The 27,762-nt window shown below is 40.1% G+C and overlaps 1 protein-coding gene across 2 annotated transcripts; it reads left to right on the top strand.

Annotated features, from left to right (window-relative positions):
- Window positions 1-3,351: 3,351 nt before the first annotated feature.
- HSPH1 (heat shock protein family H (Hsp110) member 1) lies at window positions 3,352-27,148 on the top strand. Of its 2 annotated transcripts, XM_064645487.1 has the most exons (18): window positions 3,352-3,598; window positions 4,459-4,516; window positions 10,399-10,539; window positions 12,304-12,426; window positions 13,667-13,766; window positions 14,505-14,638; window positions 15,135-15,379; window positions 16,291-16,519; window positions 17,421-17,527; window positions 18,934-19,067; window positions 21,095-21,300; window positions 22,083-22,214; window positions 22,956-23,093; window positions 23,492-23,617; window positions 24,147-24,254; window positions 24,362-24,481; window positions 25,644-25,805; window positions 26,287-27,148. In XM_064645487.1, exons 1-18 carry the CDS (start codon window positions 3,492-3,494, stop codon window positions 26,485-26,487), a joined length of 2,571 nt encoding a protein of 856 aa, XP_064501557.1. In that variant the 5' UTR covers window positions 3,352-3,491; the 3' UTR covers window positions 26,488-27,148. The 2 variants fall into 2 exon arrangements, with proteins under 2 accessions (XP_064501557.1, XP_064501556.1); XM_064645486.1 differs by lacking the exon at window positions 22,083-22,214 and having other exon boundaries at window positions 3,391-3,598.
- Window positions 27,149-27,762: the final 614 nt, after the last annotated feature.

Raw genomic sequence — 27,762 nt, 5'->3', positions numbered from 1 at the left:
TTTACCTACGTTAGGACTGTTTTAACAGATAACTCCTGCTCCCATGTCAAATTCAGTTTCTCAACACCCTTATTAATGCTTTGGTAGAGGCCACAGTACCAAATATGAAAATAATTTTTAAAGGCCTGACCAGCTACCATTTTAAAGCATTGCTTACACTGAAAAAGGTCAGAGTGCTCTTTTCTCCAGAGCAGAATGCTGACATGTTTATAGAGGCCCTTAACATCACAGACAATAAGAGCACTTACAGAGCTAAACTCCCTGCACATGCTTGAGGAGTAAAGGAAAACCCACAACAGATACTTTTTTGTCACCAAACTCACTCCTTATTTGTCATAAGCTAAACACTGAAATGGAGAGAATATTTGGGTAGACTGAGCAACACTCATCCTAACTGTGAAAGGCAACCTTAAAAATTTGAAAAACATGGGTCAATCATTATATTTTGGTAACAAGCTGCAATAGCTGGTGCATTACAAAAACACAGTGGTTAAAACATAGCTGCAATAGTTGGTGCATTACAAAAACACAGTGGTTAAAACATAGCACCCCCGTGTACGAATCCGGTTTCCCACTGAAGGATGAGAAAGCAGGAATAGCAGAACCTTATTCCCTTCCCAACAGCATTAAAATCCCAGATTACTTGATCGAGGAGAGCATTAACGGAAATTTTACATCAGGTCAGCATGTCTGTCCACATGGTCATCCAATAAAGGCTGATGTGACAACCAAAAAGAAGGGCAGCACATCAGTTAGTCTCAGTTCTTAAACTCACAAGCTTTCCAACACTAGTAAACACCAGCAGAGTTTACAGTGTTTCCCCACCCATCTGTACAAGACAGTTAATAGTCTATATATAAACCTTCCCATCTCTAATTCAAAAAGAAGACACTCAGAATCTCCACATCACTGGAAGAAAGAACCAAGAGTTTTCAGAATTGTTTCCCAGACTTTTAAAATAAAGTTTACCATCTCTACAGCCTTTGCTAAATCACTGTTTTAATTATTCCAATCCTGCTGGCTTTTTCCAAAGCATCAGTCTGGACAGATAGATGCAAGTCTTCTCACTACCAGGCCTCACCAGTGTGTTAACCTTAGCCAATCAATGCTGTATCATTTCTTGATGGCTCTTTGATCTTGTATTTGTTGGCTTTCATTGGTGATAAAAACCAGAGGGTTCTTATTCATTTCATAACAGGCAAACTTGTTCCTTCACAGAGCACTTCCTGGTGGTACACAGGCTTTGCTCACAGCCACAGGGTTTCCAGCCTACAGATTACTGGCAACGTGTAAAACGACCACCATTATCCTTTCAGAATGGCCCTCACCGCTGTGTCAGCTGCCCCAGGCCCAGATGTAGGAACCATCCCTAGCAAGCATCTTACCAATATTATCTCCCTCAGCAGTTCTTATCTTCTCTCTACTCCTCCCTGACATCATTTACAGTTCCACAGTGGGAATTCACCTCACAGATAGCAAGTCACTATCAACATGTGCCTCTGCTCTAGGCCAAGTAAGAAAAACTTTATTCCTATACTGGGATTCGAGTTCATTGAAGCCATAGCTCAACCACTGCATTGCACCATCAGACAGATTATGCCAGCAGAGTAACTTCCAGATTTGTGGCTGAGCTTTTTCTCCCTTTAGAGAGCAGCTGCAAATCTGGGCAAACAGTCAAGCTTTCCTTATTTCTATTCAAGGATAAGCAATTTACAACAAAAGAGAAAAAGCAAAAAGAATGTTTGGTATCTACTTCTATCATCTGTGGCGACACTTATACTACTGGGCATGCTGTATGTCCATAATTTGCCACAACAGGATTTTCTAAACAACCTATGAAAATATTAGGCACCCAACTTCTCATCAGATAGGGTGACAGCTGATATACAGGTGAACTGTTAATAAAGACAGTGGATTTTTACCTTCAAGTCCTGGAGAAGTGTTATCCGAGATGCAAGGACTTTGGACACTCACAAAGGCAGCTTTAGTATTTTAAGCATTTCTGTATCAGGATATTTAAGTACCTAAATATTTGAAGAAGTCTATCTCCTCATTTAAAATTGGAAATGCATTATCAGGAATATTTACCATGTCAAGTAGGGACAGGAAACCTCATCAACTTACACACACGTACCTTAGTTTTGGGCCAACCTATCAGCTTATTCTGAAGTTAGAAGCTGCATCTTCAGCTAGTCACTCTGATCTCAATGGATTTTTAAGCTCTGTGGTTCCTCTGAAAGAGGCAAACACTATTTCAGGGACCAAATCCTTGCCATATACATTCAGGAGGGGTCAGGAACCAACAGAGCTGAATGTTACTCAACTATGAAGCAAAGCTTTATCAGAAATTGCTGTACCACTGTACCTAGAAAGGGAGTAGGGGCCAAATATTCATATTTTGCCTCTTCCACACAGGGAAACTCAGGACTCTGAATACTTTCACCTCTCCCTGCCCTTTGTAACAGTGAGGACCTGAAAGGCAGCATCTAATATATAGAGAGGACATAGTCTTAAGCTGCACCAGAGGAGGTTTAGGTTGGACATTAGGAAGAATTTCTTCACAGAAAGGGTAATTAGCTATTGAACTGGACTACCCAGGGAAGTGGTGGAGTCACTATTCCTGAAGGTGTTTAAGGAAAGACTGGATGTGGCCCTTAATGCCATGGTCTAGTTGACATGGTGGTGTTCAGCCACAGGTTGGACTTGATGATGTTACAGGTCTTTTCCAACCTAATCGATTCTGTCATTCCATAACAGATGTACTGCTGACAACTGAAATCAAGGTCTGTGTACCTGCCATACCTCCCCTCCCTATGGAATGCAGGAGGTTAAGGCCTACTTATAGCAGGGAATGGGGTCTTGAACAAACAGCTAGAGCTAAACAGCTAGGAAGCAACAGGGCATTTGCGTTATAGTGGATTGTTGCACTGGGCACAGAGATAAAAGCCCTCTGAAGAGAACAAGGGATCTATAGCGTTAATATATTTAAGCTGTGCTGTTACCCCACAGCACGGCGGGGAGATACCAATAACAGAGTGACAGTCAGCTCTACAGAGAGGCTTCCCAGCGTACTGAAGTACAGGCCCTGCCAGCGATACGCGCTTATCTCCCCTACTCCCACACATCCAGTCTTTCCTCCCCCGCCGCCCCCGCCCGGCCCCGCCCCGCCCCTTCCCGCCTGGCCCCGCCCCCGCGGGGCTGGCGGCGTCCGCGGTCGCCATGGGAACGGCGCGCGTCACCGCGGCCGACGCCGCCGATTGGCGGGAATTGTTCGAGAAGGCGGCCGAGGGCGGAAGCGGAAGCCGCACGTGGAGCCGGTGAGTGGCTCCCGCAGTTTCTGGAAACTTCGCCTCATTGTCATATTTAAAGCAGCGGCGGCGGCGCTGCTGTGTCCCCTCCCCTCCCGCCCGCGCACGCTGCCGGGGCCGGCGGCCGCAGGAGCGCCGGGAGCCAGCCGGGCACAGCGGGGGCCTCCCCCTGGCGCTGGGGCCATGGCCGTGGTGGGCTTTGACCTGGGCTTCCAGAGCTGCTACATCGCCGTGGCGCGGGCCGGCGGCATCGAGACCGTGGCCAACGAGTTCAGCGACCGCTGCACGCCGTGAGTGAGGGGCGCTGGGGTGGGGGGGGCGGCGGTGCCGGGCGGGCGCCGGTCCGTGCCCGGCGGAGCGCCCGCGGCGGAAGAAGGTGCTGGAAGTTTCCCGGCGGGGGCGAGGGGGGGGTGAGTGAGTTGCCCGCTATGTGGGGCTGGCGCGTTCCCCGCGCTCGCCGCCTCCGCGCGGGCCCCCAGGGGCTGCCGGGGGGCAGATGCAGGGCGGCGGGGCCGGGCGGCGACCCCCTTGTGCCCCCGTGTCCCGACCCTCTCTGTGCCCCCATGTCCCCACCTGACCCGCTGTGTACCCCTGTGCGCCCCGGCCCCGCAGCCGGGGCTGGAGCGGCTCCCTTGAGCACTAACCTGGGGATGGAGGGCAGTGCGGAGGCTGCTCGGGGCGCGGTGCGGCGGGGAGGGAACGCCGGCGGTGAGTCCCCATTGTGGCAGCCTGGGTTAAGTGGGACACGGAGGGAACACGCTCGCACGCTGCAGTCGGATGGACTCTGCCACCTGCTCCAGAGCAGCTCTCTTCTAATCAGAGGTCGGGTATAGAAAGCCGAAAGCGGGAGTTAGCTGCAAAGTTAAAAGGAGCCGTGCACAGATGGGTAGGGTGTAGCATGGATGCGAGCTCTGAGTTGTGATCATCCCGTTTTAGCGTTTTGATAAGCCGTTGTGAGAAGTCCTGGATTCGAGCCAAGGCTTTAAGATGGATAGAAGTCTTGCTGAAGTTTTTTACGGCAAGCTGCAAGAATGGCACTTCAACAGAAAGACTTTGGTGTTTTACTTCAAGTAGTAGGAGATGTATCTGTGACAGATCTCAGTCATGTTTGTTGTCAGTACTGAGTTAATTAGCCTGTTGTTCTTTTCAGATCGGTGGTTTCGTTTGGCTCTAAAAACAGAGCTATTGGTGTTGCGGCTAAAAACCAGGTAGGTCATTTCTTGTCGAAGTACTGATGTAAAGATAGTTGGCTGGGTATAGTTAAAACCAAACAACTTCATTTTCCTTGTCAAGCCTCTTATTTTAGAAATGCTGCACTATGATGCCATGCTTTCTTCAGAGAAATGTAGGATATTTTTGCTAGAATGTTACTGCTCTCTCTTTCATTAATGTAATATTTTCCTGTTGAATATGTTGCTTTTCTGACAGCTTAAGGTCTTTGGGTTCCTTTTTCTAACAGTTGTATGTAGGCTTTCCTTGCACTTGAAGGATAACATTTTAAATTTTGTATATAGTTTCTTAAAACTAGTTGTAAGGGGAGAAGTTTGGCTCAGATTCTTAAAGCTATTAGGTAGCTCTTGTTTTGAAGTCATTTTTGGGGGGTGTTTGTTGGGGTTTTTTTTGATTGAGATGCTCTGAAAGGTTGAATGTAAAGTCATATTTTCAATTTAGAAGGAAAGCTTGATTCCAACAAGACTCAGAATAATGTAATGTAATGGTTAAATAATCCTTAGGTATTTTAAGTTGTTACGTAACTGCTGCCGGTGGAGATCAAGCATGCAGCCTCCACTGGCCTGTGCATATCTCTCATAGTAAAAGGACTGCAGTGAGTTTCCATGGAGAGAGCACTAAACAAGGCTTTTTTCCACTGTAATATCTCCCCTCTTAATTTTGAACAGCTGAGGTAATACAAATAGTTTACATCTTTACAAGCACATGTATGCTCTCAGTTATGGGTTAACATTTGCAGTAATAAAGTAAATGTCTATGTTTGTGTTTTTTCATTAAGTTTTGTTTGGTTTTGTTTAGTTGACTGCTTCCACTGTTATAAGTCAGAAACTAGTATGATTCATCAGTGTGCAAAAAATGAGTTGTTACTCAAAATGGCAAGTGATCTGAACCTATGTACTCTCGAGCATGTATCAGTATTGTTAGATTATTCCAGTAAATGCTGTGGAAAGCATGAAGCAAGCTGAAAGTGAAGTAGATTCCATCTCTCAGAATGCATTTACAAGTGTGTATTTGCAGTGATGAACACCTGTGACTTAAGGTGCTTTCAAACTAACCTGCATGATGTTACTATATTGACTTGTTCATGCTTGGTTGTCCAATTAGCAGTTGAAGGTAAACATTTTTGCCAGAAGAAAGTGATACTTAAAAATGATAAAAGATAATAGATCAATTATTTGTCTTGCTGTAAGTGGTGTAGTTTGGCTGATGACCTGAGATGTAAATTGTGTTTCTTTTGTAAATATGGAAGTTTCTTGACATGGACAACGGAGGGATACATTTTTTGTGTCCTAGGGTGTAGTTGCTACTTAAATCAAGGAGTACAGTGATGCTTTTCATTTGAATGAGTTTCCTAGATAAAAAAAAAAGGCAATCAAAACAAAGCAAACCAAGAAAAAATCCCACCAAAAAAAAGAAAAAAAAACCTGAGTTTTTGGCTGCCTTCTACAATGTGATTATATGTGAGAGAGCTCAGAGGTGCTCTCTTTAATATTTGAGAATCTGCTGCTGGAGCAAATTTTCAGAGAATTTCTCTTACCTTTAGGTAAGTCTGACAGCATCAGAGATGATAACAGTATGTTAGTTAACAGACCATAATTCTCAGCTTTCATAATTGTGACTAAGCAAGAAGATATTAAAACATGCTACAGACCTAGTGGCATACAATTACTCTAAAAATATTTTAAGATTGTTCTCTTAGAAAAGGCTTCTAGGTTAATTCTAAATTAGGCTATAAAAGCTACCAGTGTTTGTGGTTCTCTGTCCACTACATGGTAATAATTCTTGTTTCTACAGCTGTACAGCTGTGAATTACGTAGCATTTAAGTACTCTGAAGCTGTGGGTATACAAATAAATGAAATCATGCTGGGCAACAATCTTAGACACAGGAACCTAAATACTCAAATGCATTAAAGGACTGGAATAGTTCCTGGCATGATTTTTGTCCTGTCCTAACTCGTGCTCTTACTATTAATTGCTGAGTGCTGTTTGGTGATTAGAATAAACCAAGGATGATTCTCAGTAGGGAATTCAAGTGTGACGTTTTTCCACACAGCTGTCTGAAAGTTACTGTTTGTTAGTAGGAGTACAGCCTCCTTTTTTGTCAGGGAGCTTTTCTGTAGGAGAATTGTCCTAGTTGCATAGTTTTCTAATATAAGATGTAGTTCAAATTCTTCTATTTCATGATGGAAAATTTTACATGCAACAAGGAACTGATGCTTTCCTTTGAGGGTAGTGAATGCTAGAAATCTTCCTTGGTATGATCAGCATTTGAGTTGTTATTATATAGTCTGTGCCTACCTAAATCTGTCCTGCAGAGAACAATATACTCTTATAATTTCTCTCCAATAGAATAGGATTAATTTTACGCTGAGATACTTGCAGTATCTCTTTTGGACCGGTCTGGTTGTCCAATTTCTGTTGTGCTTTGCATTCCTGATAATGAATGCTTCCTTAGGTAATTTGTGTCTGTGGGGAGCTTGCATTATAGCTTAGCATATACTTCAAGCTGATGTTGTTACCAAAAAAAAGTTTTAAGTTTTTTGGTGTTATCTATGCACTTCATCAGTCTGGTGCAAGAATTTAAGTTGCTGCTAGATGAACATGGACAAGGAAATGATGTGATTTAAAGGTAGTGCAAGAGGAAAAAAGTAAGTATTGAAATGCATGGGGACACTTAAGCTTGACACTTCATAACTACAGGAGCAGTTGTTTGCCTTAATGTAATGAGGTTTAAAGTGGAGGTGGGGTGGCTGGGGTTGGAGTGCCAGTTTACAAACATTGCAACTACTTGTGAAGCTGTTTTCTATCTTGAATCATTTGAATTTCATCTAAATTCTGTCACTCTGTTGCCAAGGTAGTGGCTCTGGTTGCTGGCACGATCAGTAGCAGAGTGCTCCAGTGCTGCACACAGCGGGGAGTTTCCTGGAGTGAGGGAACATCACAGGGAGCTAAGAGCTGCCAGAAGCCCATGGCTTGAGCGGCAGTGGCTGATGGTGCCTAAGTGGGGCCAGAAGCAACAACAGCAGTTGCTCCCAAATATAAAATAAGCCCTTAGGGGGCAGTTGTGACCAGGGTGTGGCACAGCAGTTTGCACAGAAGGGTGCTGAAGCAGTGCCAGCTCGACCAGGGAGCAACTGTATTCACCTGGCAGAAAGCCATGGCCTCACTAAGCTCCACACCCAGCACGACTGACACAGCTGCCCAGGAACACACTGCCGCCCAGGTGCCACCTGCAGGGTGAGCCCTGCTCTTGTGCCAGTACCAGGTAGCAGCTGTAAGCACAGCTGTGGGAGTGTGTCCAGGTAGAGGAACTCTTCCACTTAGTGATAGAGCTCTGGGAGGAAGTAAGTAGGTTAAGAAGTATTGGAGTGCAAAAGAGAGAGATGAAATACTGGAATTGTACCCTGCCTTCCCTGGGACAGGCCTGGGAGGCAGATAGGACACATGATAGAGAGGATTCCTTACCCTCCTTTCCACCTCTCTGAATACAGTGTCTTAAAGGGATGGAGGCAATGGTGACAAGTTCCTGGGCAGCACGGCAGACACATCTCTGTGAATGCCCCACCTCGCCAAGTGCTCTGCACTTGGGTGTGAGGCTCTGCAAGTGGAACTGAACAATAAAGAGGATGGTGGTTTGTCCTGCATGAAGCTGTCACCCGGGTTAAACCAGTCTATGTCAAAACTGCTTCCATAAAGAAAAAAAGAGAGGTTGTTGGCATAGGAGACTCCCTTCTGAAGGGAACAGAAGGCCAAATATGCTGGCTGGAGCCACTTAGAGAAGTCTGCTGCCTCCTTGGGGTCCAAGTTCCTACTGTGGTATGGCCCTCAGATTATTATCCATTATTGTTTTTTCAGGTTGAAAGTGATGATGTTGCATCCAGAAGTCCAGGGGCAATCAGGAGAGATTTCAGGGCCTTGGGACAGCAGGTTAAGGGATCAGGAGCACAAGTAGTGATGTGTTCTCCTCTATCCTTCCAGTTTCAGGAAATGTGGGAAGAGACAGGAAGAGCCAGCAGACCAGGCTCTGAGCCTGATGTCAATGGCAGAGTTTGAGGTTTTTGATTGTGGGTCAGTTTACATGACAGCAGAGCTGTTGACAACAGATGGGGTACACCTGTCTCAGATGGGGAAAAGGATCTTTGCCTGGGAGTTAGCAAGGGTCCTTTAGAGAGCTTTAAATTAGATTTGGAAGGAAAAGGGATAAAACCAGGTTTGCTAGAGATAGGCCTGGGGGCACCACATTGGTATTTGAGGGACAGTGTGCTAATGAGGTCCTTCAGTCTGCTGTCTCAGTGGAGGTAGAGGATGGAGATCCATGTGGCAGCAATGACACAAGGATTATTGATATGTTGGAAACCACAGAAGCTCCTGAGAATGGTCATGTAGGAATTGGAGCTTCTTCATCCCCAAAAGTGGCTGGATCAATAGCCCAACTGAAGTGCATCTACATCAATGCCTGCAGCAGGGGCAACAAAGAGGAAGAGTGGGATACTGTTGTGCAACAGTAAAACTGTGACACAGTTGCCATCATGGAAATATGATGGGATGACTGTCACAGCTGGAGTGTACTCTTAGTTGGGTAAAAAAAACCTGTCTGGACAGCCAGGCCCAGAGAGTGGTGGTGAATGGAGTTAAATCCAGCTAGTGGCCAGTCACTAATGGTGTGCACCCTCAGTCAGTTTGGAGGTGAGGCCAAATTGGGTGCAAGTGTTGATCTACTGGAGGTTAGGATGGCTCTGCAGAGGGACCTGGACAGATGAGATGGAGGGGCTGAGACCAGTTGTATAAGGTCTAATAAGGCCAGGTGCTGGGTCCTGCACTTGAGTCACAACAACCCCCTGCAGCACTACAGGCTGGGAGAAGAGTGGCTGGAAAGCTGCCTGGTGGAAAAGCACTGGAGGGATGCTGATTGACAGTAGCTGAACATGAGCCAGCAGTGTGTCCAGGTAACCAAGAAGGCCAATGACATCCTGGCCGGTGTCAGAAATAGTGTGGCCAGCAGGACCAGGGCAGTGATCATCCTCCTGGGCACTGGGCACCTCGAGTCCTGTGTTGAGTTCTGGGCCTCTCAATTCAGGAAGGACATTGAAGTTCTGCAATGTGTCCAAAGAAGGGCAAGAGAGCTGGTGAAGGGTCTGGAGCACAAGCGTTATGAAGAGTAGCCTGGGGAGCTGGCCTTGTTTAGCCTGGAGAAAAGAAGGGTCAGGGGAGACCTTACTGCTCTCTGCAACGACCTGAAAAGAGGTTGTAACCAGGTGGAGGCCAGCCTCTTCTCTCAAGTAACTAGCAATAGGACAGGAGGAAATGGGCTCAAATTGCACTGGAGAGGTTTAGGTTGGATATTAGGAAAAAATTTTTCACCGAAAGGGTTGTCAAGTATTTGAACAGGCTGTCCAGAAAAGTGGTAGAGTCACCATCCCTGAAGGTATTTAAAAGGTGTGTGAATGTCGCATTTTGGGACATTGGTGGGCTTGACTGTGTTTGGTAAATGGTTAGACTCAACAATTTGAAAGGCCTTTTCCAACATAAATAATTCTCTGATTCTAAATTAGTTGACTAAAGTAGTAGGCACTACAGATCATGTCATTGCTCACTTGGTTGCATCAAGGCTTCAGAGATACTTTTATAATCCTTAAAAAATAGTGGTCTGCTAGTCTTTGTCTAACTCATATAGTCTTCTGTAGTAATGAGCTGATAAAAAGTACCAGATAGTAATTACTGGTGTTAAAAGAAACAGCTGTGACAAGGGAGCAGGTGGTTGTCTGAAAACTTGACCTGTGCTTGGGGGCATATGGAACAGCACTGAACATTGCAGGCTGATTAAGAGTGAATTTCTAAATACCCTGTATTTCTTTACAGCAAATTACTCATGCCCACAACACTGTATCTAACTTCAAGAGGTTCCATGGCCGTGCATTTAATGATCCTTTTGTTCAGAAGGAAAAAGAAAAGTTGAGCTATGATTTGGTTCCCATGAAGAACGGTGGAGTTGGAGTAAAGGTAAATTTGCAGTGTATCTTTCTGGGTGTTACAGCTAAATCTGAAATCTTATATTTCAGCACCTAGTCATGAAAATATCGGTTTCTTTTAATTACCCTAGGGGTTTTTTTTAGTCTTTCTGTTAAAGAAGAACTCTCGTATGAATAGACACCTTCATCTTTAAATAATGAATGTTAACTATCAAATTAAGGCTCATTTACGAGAAATTGCTGAAATGCATGTTTCTGTGTTGGTACATTACACGTCCAACTCAAACATACTGGCAGAAAAACTGCTAAGATTATTTCGAGGTCGGATGGTATTACTTCAAAGTGTTAACCTTCTGTCACTCTTGCGTGAAATATGTTGCAGCAGTTTAATTATGTGTTTAGAAATTCCTCATAAGGTAGTCCCAGCTTTTCTTTAGAATAGTTGCTATAAATGAGTGATGCGTATCTTTAGTGGACTGCCTGGAGTAAGTTACTTGCAAACAAGGGTTGAAAACCAGTTTGTACCACATTGCAGGTTGGGCTATTGCTTACATTTCAAGGAGTTTGCTGATACAATGTCAGCTATTCGTGAATAGCTGCAGTTAATAACATTGTATCCATTTGTAAAAGTATATAAAATTATTGCTAATGAAGTCCTGCTGGCATAACGGAGGATGTTGCTTCCTTAATGAAGACCCTAGTTTGAACTGGTGCCTCAAAACTTCAACATAGATCAGTCCTAGGTAATGAATAGATCACAGAAGAGATTATACGTTAGAAAGAATTCTGACTAGAATAGTAGCCAGGCTTTACAAAAGAGTAGATGCTTTTTCTTCTGCTGTTTGTGACTTGTGAGGCTAACAGATAAATTCAAACTCAAATTAATGGTTTCCTTTAATTAATGGGTGTAGGAGTCTTTTACTATATGAGAAAGCCTAGTATTGGGAGAACACTGCTGTTTGGTATTCTATTTTTCTCAGGTTGTTTGGAGAACAAATTAGTGCTTTTTTCTATTTAACTGTGATTAAAAAGTTTTAATAATTGATTCAGTAACATTCAGTTTAAACATGGGATATTTAGAGAACAATTTTTCTATTAAAACCAAAATCCTTAATTTTTCCCCAAATTGTACTGAGGTGAATAAAAGGCAAGCACTGCTTTCAAGAATCAGTTATAACATGTTCCTTCACTTCATCACTGTCATGTATTCTAATGCACAGAAAAATGGTGATTCAGTAATAATTTTTTTAGTAAGAGAGCAATAAGTAAACTTTTTTGCTGAGCTTCATCTTAAGCTATTAATTGTTTTATGTGCATAGGTGAACTGTGTTGCACAGTTCTTCATGTATTTGAGCAGACTCTTGATGTATTTGAGACTCTTCATGTATTTGAGTAGAAGGATAAAAATGCTAAGGGAAAATAGCCAGCAAGCAGTTCTGGGCTTTTCTTTTGCATTTGGCAGTAGTTTGAAAATCGTTGGCTATTTTTAGATTTTGACTTAATATTGTGTGACCATGTCTAGCTTCACTCACATTTTAAACTTGTGTTACTTTGACCATTTCCTAACCATTTTCTTATCTATAGAGTTGATACAGTTTGTGATCTTTTAAGAATTTGAGAACGGAATTATTGCTTCTGTAAACACTCAACTGGGAAATTAAACTGTAAAGTGAAGTTCTATAATGAAATAATTAAGCATGTCATGATTGATACAGTATTAGCCAGTGTATCAAAGAACATGAAGTAATTTTTCCTTCAGTTGAAATAATGGAATTATTTTACCTATTCTATCCAGGTCATGTACATGGATGAGGAGCATATCTTCAGTGTGGAACAGATTTCAGCTATGCTATTGACTAAATTAAAGGAGACTGCAGAGAGTAACCTGAAAAAGCCAGTAACAGACTGTGTTATTTCTGTAAGTAATTGTAGTGCACAGGAACATTATGTCTTTTAACTTCAGCTATTGAAGGCATTTTGTTTCTATTTGTGTAGAGTGAAAATGAACTCTGCTAAGCACTTACAAAGAGATTAATCCTAACTAGCTTTAGAGCTTTTGACTTAAAGATATCCCAGAGCTGCTTCCATATTCCAGACCCTGACTCACTTTGTGAACTCATTCTCTTAGAAATGTCTGAACATTTGGACCCAGAACGTTTCTGGATCCAGGTATATACCCTTTTACTACATCTTGTTTCCATGACTAAGCATCCTAATCACTCATTAAAGTAAATACTTATGCTTGTGTTTTTTCCTTAAATTCAAAACAATTTGATAACAACTTTGATAAACAATTTGTTAACCAAAGTTTGCTTTCTGGCAGCTGGAAACCTTAGTTTCTGTCCTGTTTATGTTTATCCTTTCAGCAAGTTTTGGGTTTTGTTTGGGTTTGTTTTTTGATTTTATGACTGCTAAGAAAATGGCCTCAGATCAATAACAGTCATTCCATTGCAAAGCCCTGAGTATGATATGACACCTGGCTCTGTTCTCAGTGACTGTTGGAACAAGTCTGTCTTGTGTTGCATCTAGGGATATTTAGCTCTGTTGTTATTAGAAACGTTTATTCTCCAGTCTTTACCCGGAAAGTTAGTTCTTCATGTGTCCCTGGGCACATCAGAAGTCGCTGTCCAATGCCAATGCTAGACAAACGTAAAAAATTTTCAATGACATATTCCTTCAGAATTTCTTACCACTTCCTGCCTAAAGTAATTTCAACCAAAATAGATTCTCTGTATTTGTTATGCCTTATTTTTTTTCATCTCTCACACCTGTAGTATTGCCATATATTTTTTACCTTCCTTTTTGCTTTTTTGGACAGGAGTACAGCTGCTAGTTTAAGGTATTCCATGTCTGTCTCCATAATACCGAATTTCACATGTTGGCCCAGTACTTAAGGTTCTTAGCATTTGTATACAAATACCTCACTTTTGTTTCTTTCTAATGTGTGCTTACTGATGCTTGTTTAATTGCATCTTTGATTGAATAGAATAGTTTAAGTCTCAATTCAGTATGGTAGTTGCATTTTAGAGGCTTGCAGTGAGCAACTGTCTTCCTCAAAGAGAAGGAATAGATACAATTTTAAAATTAACGCTTTCAAATAAGCATTGTGATGTCTCATTTTCTGGAAATAAATTCCTATTCTCACCTGCTCTTTTCAGGTTCCATCATTTTTCACAGATGCTGAAAGAAGGTCCCTTCTAGATGCAGCTCAGATTGTTGGCTTAAATTGTCTTAGATTAATGAATGACATGACAGCAGGTAAGTAGGGTAAATGAGCAGTTTCTGTAAATGACAAGTTGGATAGAGAGTGCATTTGGTTACTCCAAGAAAAAGGACTGACTTGAAAAATTAAACATGAGACAAAAACATTTGAAAAACTTTTTACTCTTTTCTTAGGTGAATGTCTTCTGTGTGAAGGGGTAGACAAGATCAAGCTTCAGTGATAGTTTTCTTCCTGAGTGCTTATTTAGGTGTCACTGCACATGCCTGGAGTACTTGTTCATTTAGTTTACTGCCCAGATCCACAATTGCAGGATTTAGGCACTCTGAAAGGAAGTTCCTTAATTAAGCATCAACACCTCATGACTTCCAAGGCTTCTTTCAGTATAATTGTGGTTTTAAGGCACACACATGCAGCTCTGCTGACCATTTATACAACTCTCAGACAAAACCGTCCTGCCTGGGAGATACAAATACAAAACTTGGTTTGGATTTTATTGTTAAAGTGTTCTATGCTTTCGATTACTAAGAAAAGTAAAAAAAAACACAACAACAAAAACAAACAAGCAAAAAAACCCCCAAACACTTAGAGAGCATATACATGTCTGAGGGAGAATGTTCTGCTTCTCAGATCTTGCAACTTAATCGAATAAAGCTTCCATGGGTGTATGTCTGGATTTGTCTTGATGCTTTTGATCCTATATCTTAATATTCACAGGGATGTGATTGGAAACTCACTAGAGATTGCACGGATAATATCTGACACTTCTTTTGCAGTGGCTCTAAATTATGGAATTTATAAACAAGACCTTCCAGCTCCTGAGGAGAAGCCACGGATAGTTGTCTTTGTTGATATGGGACATTCTGCATTTCAAGTATCAGCCTGTGCATTCAACAAGAGCAAACTGAAGGTAGTAAGATTAAATGAAAATAAAAGGGTTTATGAGATATTAGAATTAAATAGCCTGCAAATCTGTCTTGTTCTTTAAATTCTGAAATAAGTGCATGGAAAGTTTCAACGAGTCAAAAGATGGTTTTCGTCAGTGTCCTTCATTTCATTAGGGTGGTTTCAAACAGAATTTGTAAATTCCTTGCAATACACAAATGTAAGATACATAATACAACTGCTATAATTTAATTTGTTTTATCTAAATGAATGTGTGTATGGATTAAAATTTTGAATAATTAGGATTGTCACCTAGTTACTTAGTCTTACTCCCACTGTAAAAGTCAAGAGCAATTTTTGACTGATGTGGTTGAATGAAGTACTTAAAGCCTGTACCTTGGAAGATAGGCTGACCTGTCCCCAACAGTTTTTTGAAGCAAAGGCTTTCTTATATTGGAAGATTGCTACTCCGTTTGATTTTACTGAGTGTAAGACTAAATAATTGTGTTCTCTCAAACCAGGTACTTGGCACAGCATTTGACCCCTTCCTAGGTGGCAGGAACTTTGATGGAAAGCTAGTAGATTACTTCTGTGCAGAAATAAAATCAAAGTACAAACTAGATCCAAAGTCCAAAGTTCGAGCTCTTCTTCGTCTGTATCAGGAGTGTGAGAAACTGAAGAAACTGATGAGTTCAAATAGCACAGACATTCCTCTAAATATTGAGTGTTTCATGAATGATACTGATGTCTCTGGAAAAATGAACAGGTGAGTTCTGTACAACACCAAAGCATTTGCTTTGGTGGCCATGTTTTTTAAACAAGTGTTTCTTTCCGTGTTAGAAAAAAATTTACTGTGCTAAAATTAGGTGTAAGTGCTGAATACCTGTGGTATTTTCATAATGCTACAATAGCTAAGGCTGTTAAATGGAATGTTCAACTACCTGAGTAAAGTTTCAGTGCAATAATGCGTGCATAAGAAGCTTGGATTCTTTTTGTCCGATAACATGTTTTTAAAACCATGGTTTGGTGCATGCAGACTGGGGCGGTTGGCTGCATATTTAGGCCTTCTGCATATTTTAGGTAACCTAAATCCCATACTGATCTTAAGATAGCACTAATTGCAGCTTTGTTCCTTTTTTGCGTTCTAACTGTACTGTGGATATTGGTTTGAGGAATAGAGGACAGAAACAGTGCTTATGAGGAATGACTTGATTATGGTCTGAGTGTAAATGAAATCTGCATCTATCTGTCTCTTGCACATGCTCACAAGGCATGACTTCATTTATTAGTCCTGTAACTACTGCCAAGAGTGATGGGGTTTGTTTTTTTTTTAGTTCCCACCAGTATTTAAGCAATGATTTCGTTGTAAAGGAAATATCAGTGTTTTCTGATTCCTTATCTGTAATCTCTGCTAAAAGGCAAATATATAGCAGCTGCCCAAATGATACCTTTATCTTAAATAACTACATTGATAGTGGCTTAGGAAAATCTGTAAGCAGCTATTTGTGTACCACCTTGTCTACAGTTGCCACTTCAGCCTCCTCATAGGAGTTCAGCTTTAAGTCTCTTCGCAGTGTGGTCAACAAACCTAGTCTGCATCAGTTTGGAAACAAGAATATCAGGAAATGTAGTGGTGGGGCAAGCATTCTTTAGTTAATTCCATGTTTTTTTCCTTAGGTCACAATTTGAAGAATTGTGTGCTGACCTGCTGCAAAGGATAGAGATGCCTCTGGTTTCATTAATGGAACAAGCACAACTGAAAGTGGAAGATGTAACTGCTGTGGAGATTGTGGGAGGAGCAACCCGCATTCCTGCTGTCAAAGAGAGGATTGCTAAATTCTTTGGCAAGGATGTCAGTACAACACTGAATGCAGATGAAGCCATAGCTAGGGGCTGTGCTCTGCAGGTATAGTACTGGCAACACTTGATGAACTTAAGTTATATTTCTTGAGATTGCTTCTGTGAAGAATTAACCAAGCAGTTATGAAAAATGGTGGAAGTGGTCCATTTTAAATTATGGAAGGGAACATCGCTAGGTCTTTTTATGGGACTGTGCCATTTAAAAAGTCCAGACTACTCCTCTGGTGCAGTCCTGTATTGAAAGTCCTGATGCTGGGTGTATTCTGTAAGCAGTCCACTCTGCTCTTCAAAAGAACAGGATCTAGGGGTCTTTAATACAAAAAATTTTAAGTTGATGTCAAGCTGAAAGATATTTTTAATCAACAAGGTATGAGAAGTATCTATGGAGATCCCAAACTACTGCAAGTTGGTATTTTCTAATATCCAACTTTCCATCAGTGTGAAACAGACTTTTATTCTCACTCCCATTTTTACAATTTCCAACTTGTGGACTACATTTTACAAGCAAACCATTCATTGTGTTCTTTCTTTTCTCCTATAATCTATTGTCTTATTTCATTCTTTTCTTTGTTTCCTTACTCTATCTCTCTAACTGCTTTCCTTTACTAGCAATCAGTTGTGTTCAGGCAAGGAAGAAGGATCCTTAAGATAAACACCACTTCTTTTAGGCCTAAGCAATGCAGCATTTCCATTCTTTACAGTCCTGGTATTTGCTTAGACTGTTGCCTTTGTTCACAAGCTACAGAAAGAATGAGGCCAAAGGGCCTGCTAAGACAGTGTAAACACACTTCTGTAGGAGATTGCTGTCTCTTATGTACTGCATTGAAATCAAGCAGTTTGCATAGTTCTGCTTTAGCTAAGTCAACATAGTTCTCTTGCTTGTCTTGGCTAGTGGAGTAGAACAGTTAACCAACTTCATTGCATGTCTTTTTTTTTTTTTTTTTTAGTGTGCCATTCTTTCTCCAGCTTTTAAAGTGAGAGAATTCTCTGTGACAGATGCTACCCCTTTTCCAATATCTCTTTTGTGGAACACTGAAGCAGAGGACACTGAAGGGTAGGTAGCTCAGACTACAGTTCTGTGAAGCTTTTGCCCTTTATAACTCAAGGATGATGTTCTTGCTTGCATTAAATTAGGATCTTGACATTCTGATACAGAAAACCCATAGACTGTGTACCAGAGATGGTTGACAGTGGAGATTGTATAGACATTTTATTTATTTATTTATTTGAATTATTTATTTAATTTATTTATTTTATTTCCATCTTAGTGGAAATTTTAACTATAGTTCCTAATATGTTAAAATATTAAGATTTAAAAAAAAATTTGTGAGTAAATGGGGTACCAATTAATATGTTGTCTTGCATTGCCCTTATCTGATTGTCAGGTTTTAGAATACGGAATTAACCAGAACAATGACTGGATCCTGATCCCACTTTTTTCCCTGGCTTTCTATTTTTATGTAAGGTGTTCCCACCACCTATCTGAGATTCTTGGTTTAGTAATAATGTTATGCATTGTAAATATTGTGAGCTTATGTGGATGCTATTTATCTGACTGAAGCAAGAATTTAACTCCTAGCAAGAATCTAACTTCTGTAAGAGAAATTTCTTTCAGTTGCAGTGTCTTACTGATTTCTCTGCTATTAACTGTGCCATGCCTGTGGCAAATGCAGTTGCTGTCCAGGATGTAAAAAGCTCCAAGTTCATTTTTTGGAAAAATTGTAGTTCTGGAGGGACCTGTTCTTACTTTACTCATGTTCCTTGTAATTCTGCCTTTTCTTTTCATATCTGTTTTTTGTGGAGATGCAGAACCTAATTGTTTTGTCACATACTTCTGAGAGCAGCCTGTGGGTTCCCATTCTAGGTAAAGCTCTCACTTTTTCACATTTAGGTTACTAGATGAGATCTTCCACAGTTAGGAGACAAAACTTAGTTGGAAATTAGACTGGCATAATAGTGGACAGACCTTAGAGAAAGAAAGTGAAGTAATGCTGCTTGTCTTTCTGTCATATCCAGGAATGAATAATAATCTGGTGTCAGGGTTCTCAACTGAACCATAGAAAGTAAGTGAGTAAGGAATTAACAGGGCTATAACTAGCCCTTTGAGACTGAGGAAGGGTGCAAATTACAATTAAAATTACACTATTCCAAGCTCAAAATAATGTCTTTGCAGGAAACCAATTTTGGAGATCTACTGATAATCTGTCACTGTATTGTTACCTACGTCTAAACTTGTTTACCTCTGAGATGGAAAGTTAGTGGAATAGGACAATTTCCCATCACAACTGAGAACAGTAGTTTTTTCCTTTACAGTACAGTAATGAAGTATTTCTATTGAAACCGTTCAGAAGGCCATATGTGTCAAAACATGGTGATGTTCCTCTGAAGAGTTCTGACCCTATATTAAAGCCTTTCAGCTTAAATACTCTGCTAAAAATGATACTTGTCCCTTGATTACAGAGTTCACGAGGTCTTCAGCAGAAATCATGCAGCACCTTTCTCTAAGGTTCTTACATTCTATAGGAAAGGTCCATTTGAATTAGAAGCTTTTTATTCTGATCCTAATGGAGTACCATATCCTGAGTCAAAAATTGGTAAGTAATTGTCCTGGAAATGATGTTGTCTCTCATTGTTTGATCTTAAATCAGTTCTTTAACTCTGGTGTGTTACCGTATGGTTATATGACAAAGAAATGAGGAAAAACAATAAATGAATGCCTAGGACTAGAATGGGGTTATCACTGCAAAAGATAATTTTATAACTTTTTTAATCTTCTTTTCTGCTTATCACTAAAGCAGGCTAGGACTAATCACAAAAAATCTCCCGCATATAAAAAAAGCATGTCTTGAATAACTAGTTATTGGTTTTTCCTATACCTTCTTGGCTTGACATAATGCTGAATAATTTTTAATCAAGGCAGCCTAAAATAGCAGCAACTGCAAAACTACAGTATTGATTTGTCTATGTAACATTTCTATGCAGCTCTTTCATACTTTTTGACAAATTGCAACACTTGACAGTGTTGACACTTACAAAGAATTTACAACGTGGTTAGAAAAAGATTGTGATGGTAAAGACAGGCCAATTAAATACTTGCTCTTGAGTTCCAAACGTACAATTAAATGTTGTATGTTTGCTTATCATATGTTTTGTAAACCAGCACAAGGGAGAGGGACTTTTTGCAAGAGCAAGTAGTGACAGGACAAGGGAGGATGGATTTCAACTGCAAGAGGGCAGGTTTAGATCAGGTGTTAGGAAAAAAATTCTTCACTGTGAGGGTGATGAAGCACTGGAACAGATTTCCCAGAAAAGTTGTGGATGCTTCATCTCTCTAGGTGTTAAACACAAGGTTGAATTGGTGCCCTGAACAATCTGGTTTAGTGGAAGATGTCCCTGCCCATGGCAGGGGAGGTTGGAACTAGATGATCTTTCATGATCCCTTCCAACTCAGGCTGTTCTATGCTTCTATGACAATATTTTGAAGTTACAGAAACAGCACACTGCCTTTTGTGTTAACTCTTACCATTAAGACTGATGGTGGGATTTGTGAGTGTTCAATTTATATGGCTTTAACAAGTAAAAAGCTGTTTAACTGCTGTTCTGAAAACTTGTAAAATCAGAACTGAAGATCACACTGGTTTCAGCTCACTTGCTGATTAATTCTTTACTCAGAACAGAATTACTAGTAGTACTAATGGGTGAGTTAATAGTTCTGATGAGACCACCAAAAGGGAGGACAGGTCACACATCTCCAATATTATTGGATTTACAAGACAGAGAATTGTATTCCCTAGCCTGTAAAATAAGCAGGTAAAAGCTTGTATGCTGTAGTTTAGGTCTGTTGCTGAAGGAATGGTGCGTTCAAACCTGTGTATATCTGGCCTGTGATGAAATCAGGGAACTTGTACTTTGCAGCTAAATAAGCATTATAGCCTTCAGGTCACTCTTTTGGCAATGTGTATAACCATATAGTAGGCAGAAAACTGTCTACTGTTAATGTCAAGGGTGTCTGATTCTTTATTTAGTGTTAAACTACTTGTCTGTCTTCTAGTTTCACAACACTTGTTTGAAGTATTACAGTAGTTACAGAACAAGTAGATTCTGCCTTGGGTTAAAAGGTTATGGTAGACTCGTGTGGATGTTAGCAGCTTAAAAGAGTGCTTCTAGAAATACTGTTTCTGTGTTGGACAGTAACTTATGTTAAAAAAATACTGCTTAACATTAAACTAAGTCTTTCTTTGTGTAGTTTTCTTTCAGTCCACTAGTAACACAGAACCAATTTTATATTTATTCTGAATTAGTAGTGTCAGGAGAACCTATACTAGCTCATGAAAATAATCATATTCCCTTTTGATTTGTAAACTGAAGTTGGCTGAAAAGCAGTGTACTTTGGTTTTGGTTGGGTTTGGGTTTTGGTGAGGGGTTTTTTGTAGGTTTTTTTGTGTGTGTTTTTTTTTTTTCCTGGTAGTATTTATTTCAGTTTGGGGACCATGAGATTAGCACAGAGGCTTCATCAAATATTTAGAAAATGTGTTGTCTATGAAAAAGGAAGGTGTTTTCCTATCTCTGGAGTATTACCTATTTAATTCTACTGTGTGAGTATTGATTCTTTTGGTTTTAGGTAGGTATGTTATCCAGAATGTGGCAGCCCAGAAAGATGGAGAGAAGTCTAAAGTCAAAGTAAAAGTCCGTGTCAATACTCATGGTATTTTCAGTGTGTCCACTGCATCTATGGTAGAACCAGTTAAAAGTGAAGAGTATGAAGATGTCAGTGTTGAGACTGAAGTGGAATCTCAGGACCAGAGGCCTATTGACAACTTAAGTGATGTAAGTTGACTTTTTCTGTGTGTGAATGTCCTCACTGAGCCAAGTGTGTTCTGCTGTTACATACTCTGGAAGAAAAATACTTCTAAGAAAGTGAAAAAAGATTAGTTTTAAGATGTGCATAGCTGTCAGGAAATGTGTCTTTATAAGAACAGGAGACAATGTACGCTATCTTGAAAGTGTGTGGATTTCAAAATCAGTTTTTGGGCAATAGCAGCAAGTGGGTTGCTTAAGGGTGGGATTACTTACAACTGCCGTAGTTATCCAACTGTTCCAAACAAGAAAACTTCATTTGGATTGTTAATCATCTGTACTCTTTGTGTTAAAAGGATTTGTATGTAATCCTTCATATTAGTAAAGTGTTTTGAAACTTTTTGTGAAAGGGAAAGCTGGATCATTTTCTACAGCATTGAAGGAGAGGGGAACGCTGGGGAATAATGCGCATTGCTATAGTTTACTTGATGTTTTAAGTTTCCTGAGGGGGAAAAAACTTAAAAGCTCTGACTCAAATTAAAAGCCACTTTTTGTAAGAGGAAGTGGTAGCACGTGCACACACGCACACAAGTACCATGCTGCAAGCTTGGCACTGGTAGCATTTTCATAAAGTCCTTCCGAACTTGCACCTAGTCTGTATCTCCGTTAGTTAAAGCATGTGTGTTTCTACGTGTGCACAGAATGCTTCGTAGGGCACTTTGGACAGTATGTGCATCAGAAGAGAAGTGCCCTATAATTAAATGCAAGTGCACATGCCTTCTACATCCTTTGTGCCTGGGCTTTCATTTCAGAAAAATATCCAGCAAGAGAACAGTGAGGCTGGAACACAGTCCCAGGTACAAACTGATGGTCAACAAACGTCACAGTCTCCCCCTTCATCAGAACCTCCCTCTGAAGAAAACAAAATCCCAGATGTCAAGAAAGTGAGTGACCCTTTAACTCTGTTGAAAATGTTATGCTCTATAATGGTGGCTTTTAAAATGGTAACATATTCCAGGAAAAAGTAAGGAACTTGGTGCTCAGAAGCCTTTTTGTATCTTTGTTACTGTGAAAAATAATGTCTGTATCTTGTGATAATTTTTGTACAGAGTTTGCAAAAGGATTCCTGCGAGAAATATCTCTACCATTTCCCTGTCTTCCTGCAGTGTTGTACAGCTAGTTTATTTGGGTTGCAGATTTTTCCATTTGTTTAACAGCTGTTAGAGGCCAAGCTTATTAGGCCTACTGAGAAAAGTTGGAATCAGGAATTCATACACCTAAAAGAAATAATCTATGTGAAAAACATGTGTCTGCATGTTATTGCTAATGGCTTGTGGTTTTTCATCTGTACAAGATGAAAAATGTTTTGGGTTAAAATCTTACCCAATGTCAGCATCATCAAAGTGCTAAGCTACAGATGGACACTTCTGAAAAACCTGCAAACACATGATATCAAACATCTGAGAAACATCTTTCCTTTAGCTCAGTACTTACTGTCTGTAAGGAGACTAGCATAGGAGGTGGAATTCCTGAAAGGAAAGGGCCTCATAAGTATATTTTGAAGATTTTGAAAGAACAGAGAAAAACCTTTGTGTGTTCTTCCTCTGAATGTTTCTGTCATCATAGTGCTACTTCATTAGAAGGAAGTCATGAAAATTATCTTATTTTTCTTCTTTCCAACTCAGACAAATGAGAAGAAAGGTGATCAGCCCCCAGAAGCTAAAAAACCCAAGATAAAAGTGAAGAATGTGGAACTACCCATTGAAGCTAACTTGGTTTGGCAGTTAGGAAAAGATCTCCTCAATATGTATATTGAAACAGAGGTGAGTTAGAGTGTGGTTTGGACTGCTTTCTTGTATGCAGTTATGAATCATTTGTCTGCTTTTCCAGGCAACCTCTGTTCTTTTACTGTAACCCTGGAGTGTGAACTCGGTTTACAGTGAGCTAATATACTCTGACTTGTAACACACAACTTACAAATGTTTGTCAGAAAGATTGAAGTGTGTTTGTAACAATTAGTATCAGAGTAGTGATCCATGAATGATGTCACAGATTGGTATGAACTGTTGTTAAAATTTCTTCAGATGAGTCTAGTGCATAGCAATGAGAATTCCAGCAGCTAGGTGAGCCAAGGCCTCTGGGAGATTTTACAAGAGCTGTGCTTTATAGAATGCTGTTTGAATGGTATTTTTTAATTAAAATATTTTTTGTGGTCATACAGGGAAAGATGATTATGCAAGATAAACTGGAGAAAGAAAGAAATGATGCAAAGAACGCAGTGGAGGAATATGTATATGAGTTCAGGGACAAGCTGTCTGGACCATATGAAAAGTTTGTTTGTGAAAAGGTAGGTTATGGTTTCAGGAACTTCCCTTAAAATACTAATACCAAATATGTTTTGTATACCTTGATCAAGCTTACTCAAAGCCACCCTGGAAATAGCTGCAAAACCAGAACTTTGTTTGAATGATGGCAGCGACTGATCCAGAATTAGGTTCAGGCTTAGCAGATACAAATCCCTGAAAATAAATTTTATCACAAATGGAGTAATGTTTTCAAATAAAGTTGGTGACTAGAAGGGGAAGCTGTATTGCTGGATGCATAAGCAAAACCATGAATTAGAGTCACACTCCAAGCATTGGCCCAATGAAGGACAAAAAGCTATAGATGATACCTGTGTTGTAGATTATGTTTCTCAGTTCAGAAGCTGGTGTGGTTTAAGTGACTTAATTAGGCAAAAGATGCAGTAGAAAAGTAATTTTTATATTGTAGGCTAAGAATTAATGTGTATATTTATCAGTGTCCTGCTACTGCAAGACAAACATAGTCGATTGGTACCTATTTTGATGTTTGTGTTGAATTATATTGACACACAGGATCTGCAGGGGTTCTCTGCACTCCTAACAGAGACAGAAGGCTGGCTGTATGAAGAAGGTGAGGATGAAGCAAAGCAGGTGTACATAGAAAAATTAGAGGATTTAAAGGTAGGTCTGTTAATATGCCCAAAATGCAAAATTTCCAAAATACTGCACAGAACAACATTAAGGAATGTTAATGAATCACATAAACACACAGGAACTGCTTTTTCTAGAAATTAGGTACTCCAATTGAAATGCGCTATCAAGAAGCAGAGGAACGACCAAAGCTATTAGAAGAACTGGGACACAGGCTCCAGTATTATGCTACAATAGCTGGGGAATTCAGGAATAAAGTAAGTGGCCTTGGAGTACTTTTTTTTTACCACAGTGTTTCAGTGAGGCTCATTGGCTGGAAAGGCTTCAAATTCACTCAGATGAGCTGCAACCTACTTTATATAGGTCACAAATTTTAACATCACAAATGTTTCCCAGTGCTCAAAATCTCACACAGTATGTCATTTTCAGTTTCTTCATACTTCTGGATGTTTTAAGGCTAAAGAGGACATTTTATAAAGAGTGAGGGTTAGATTTATGGTCAGATTCTTGACCTTTTAAAAGCTAATCTGACTCTTCTTAGAAATGCATTTCCAGTTCTCTCAGGAATGAGAATTATTGTATGATGAGAAGCATTAGAGTACAATCTACTAGTTGATAAAATAAAAGATCCAGTTTTATAATATGTGGATGTTTGGGGGTTGTTTTTTTGTTTATTGTTGTCTTCTCAATGGTACTTGTAAATTACTTTCTTGATAAACATTCCTGCCTGAAAATTTGCTCCTTGGGTTTCTGCTTAAAAGATTTGAATAGGGCAGCTCACAACACTCATTGAGAGATGCATCTCAGTGCAATTCTCAGTTGCAAACAATTATAACTCCATAGCTACAGATTACGAAGTTGTCATTAGGTGAAATATTTAGTACTGTTGCACAGTTGTTAATAAGTAGCATCATTGAAAAGAGTATATTTAAAACTTGGTTTTACTTAAGAATTCTAAATATGGATTCATAGGTTGTGTTTCTTGGTAGGTCCTTCTCCTGATATCAGTTAATTGTGTAGCTGTGGCATTGTAGGGAATGCTGAAGTTGAAAACTTCGATCCTTTCTGCTTACATCAGAATCACACCGTCTAAAGTACCTTGGGTCCAGTTGGAACCTCCAGGAGGGGAGGGGATGTTTTTTGTTATCAGCCTGGCTAAGAACATTAAATTCTATTGCATGACCTGTTTGTGAAGCTTCTATGCCCCCTGTGAACTGCAATTCTTGTTTATTGGGCAAAGGAAGCCTTATACTAACATCTGTATTTCTTGTTGTCACTTGCTGTAACAGGTCTTGCTTGTGGCTAATGTCTATTTATTTTGACCATCAGTAAAGATTTATAAATTGTAAATAAGAGATAGCCTTGTTGACATAACTTGGTGATATTATTAACTAATATAAAATGTTTGTATTTGGGCAGGATGAGAAATACATCCATATTGATGAAATGGAAATGATGAAAGTAGAGAAGTGTGTTAGTGAAGTGGTAGAGTGGATGAATAATGCTGTGAGTGCACAGGCTAAGAAGAGCTTAGATCAGGATCCAGCTGTGCATTCAAGTGAAATTAAGGCAAAACTACAGGTAAGTACTGTAAGAAACTATCATTAGAGGTTGGTGCTAAAACTAGACTGGTATCTGTCCCCTTTGTCTCCCCCAATTTCATCTTACTGCTCTAGTGTTCTTAACAGGTAGAAAGTATAGAGATAAGGAGACTGAGCAGAAAGCAGGGGAGCTCCAGTATACTGTGTACAATGCTGTGGAGTTAATTGATATTTTATGTTTCTCAGTCACCTTAAAAAATCATGTTTTTCAGTGTTTTACTGGTAGTCAAAAACAGAATTTAAAAAAACTCATGTGAAATCCAAAATACAAAGTTGAACTTTGCCCATGGAACATCAGTTAATTTATTTCAGGGTACAATAAGTATTTGTCAGTTTGGACTCAGGGGAAACAAATACAGAAGCAAGTTTGTTACAGTCTTTTGGGTACAGGACTATTCACACTAGTGAAGCTGGCGGCTCCTTAGTATATATTCTGACCACATCTTTTCCATTTCTTTTAGGAATTAAACAATGTCTGTGAGCCTATTGTGACACAACCAAAACCAAAAGTTGACTCTCCTAAGGAAGAAAACCCATTAAATGAACGGAGTGATTATAAAACTGAAGACATGGGTGAAGATGACAAAAATTCGGAAATGCCTCAGCAAAATGGCGAATGTCATCCAAGTGATCAAAACACCATTAACATGGACCTGGACTAAACCACTGCACTTGCAGCAAGTTATTTCATCCCATGACAGAAGATGTTTTGGCTCTCATATGTGATGGGGGTGGGAATGCATTGTTTTGGAAACTATTTATATTTTTTTCTTAAGACTTGTCTGGGATATGTTGTATTACAGGAGGAAGAATAGTAATAGTGTTGGTCATGACTATCCTAACAGGAAAATTGCCTTGGTAACTTCCAGATTCCTGTGGAATTGTGAGTTCATACTAAGCTTCTGTGCAGTATTTAACCATTTGCATCACTGAAGATGAAAAGAAGCCCTTATTCTGAAATGTACTGCTCCTTCAAAAGGTTGTAATCGAAACACTCGTAGGCATTTGTAGATGCCAAGGTAGTTTTCTTTTGTCTGGACATCTAATTGGGTATGTCAGAAAAAGCCAGTGTCTGTCCCGTTTATAAGGACTTTCCAGAAGAAATCCTTCTGTCCTAAGGTTTTTGATTGTTGCAGTCTAAAGTATGTATCAGGTAATAAGATGGTGAAATGTGTTAGTAGCATGCAGAAACGCTTATGTTTCATCTCTTGCTAAACAATACATTTTTCATGTGGGGTACATAAAATGAAGGAAGCGCTAATTCTGTTAGTGTTATTGTGAAGCTTTTTAATGAGCTTTGAAATAAAGTTCATTTTACTGGTATCTCCTGGCCTCTTGTTTTTAACTGTTTTCAGTATTTCTGCTGTAAGTGTTGCCTTTGTCATGATTTGACAGGCCATTGCTTTGTGTTCCTGTGCACGAGTCATAAAACTCTCACACTTTGCACAGAACAGTTGTGTGCCAAACGTCTTTGCCCCAAGGGCTGTACATACCTGAAAGCACCCATTACTGCTACAGCAGTATTTTGTCTGGAACAACAAAACCAAAAGGAGAAAAGAGCAACTGGTGCCACTGAAACTACTGAAGAGGAAGAAGAGGTGAGAGGGACTGGTGGGTCAGCTAGGGCCAGCTAATCCTACTCAAGGCAAGCGTTTTACTTCTAGTTGATACTTCTAGCATCATCCTAGGTTTTCTCACTGCCAGGGGCAGGAGCAATGCTACAGTCTGTGCAGCTTCCCACAGTAGTGCCCGGTTTTCTGCATTGACTGTAAACAACTGGATTATCAAAATGCAGATCCCTGTTACTGACTGCTTTGAGCTGCCTGTGCTTCACTTTTGCTGATCCAGTAGACAACTGTATGCAGTTAGCAACAACAGGAATATTTTGATTGTTCCCTTTCCTTTTCCTAGAGCTAAGAGATAGAAAGTCAGACCAA

The sequence above is a fragment of the Pseudopipra pipra genome, chromosome 2, assembly GCF_036250125.1.
Source record: "Pseudopipra pipra isolate bDixPip1 chromosome 2, bDixPip1.hap1, whole genome shotgun sequence".
NCBI lineage: Eukaryota > Metazoa > Chordata > Aves > Passeriformes > Pipridae > Pseudopipra > Pseudopipra pipra.
The sequence above is the reverse complement of the archived record's forward strand: the minus strand, read 5'-3'. Positions and strand labels throughout refer to the sequence as shown.

Coding starts and splice junctions, on each gene's coding strand:
- HSPH1 (XM_064645487.1), top strand. CDS start 3,492: ATGGCCGTGGTGGGCTTTGACCTGGGCTTCCAGAGCTGCTACATCGCC. Junction 15,380..16,290: donor GTCTCTGGAAAAATGAACAG/GTGAGTTCTGTA, acceptor TTTTTTCCTTAG/GTCACAATTTGAAGAATTGT. Junction 17,528..18,933: donor GAAGCAGAGGACACTGAAGG/GTAGGTAGCTCA, acceptor CCTTGATTACAG/AGTTCACGAGGTCTTCAGCA.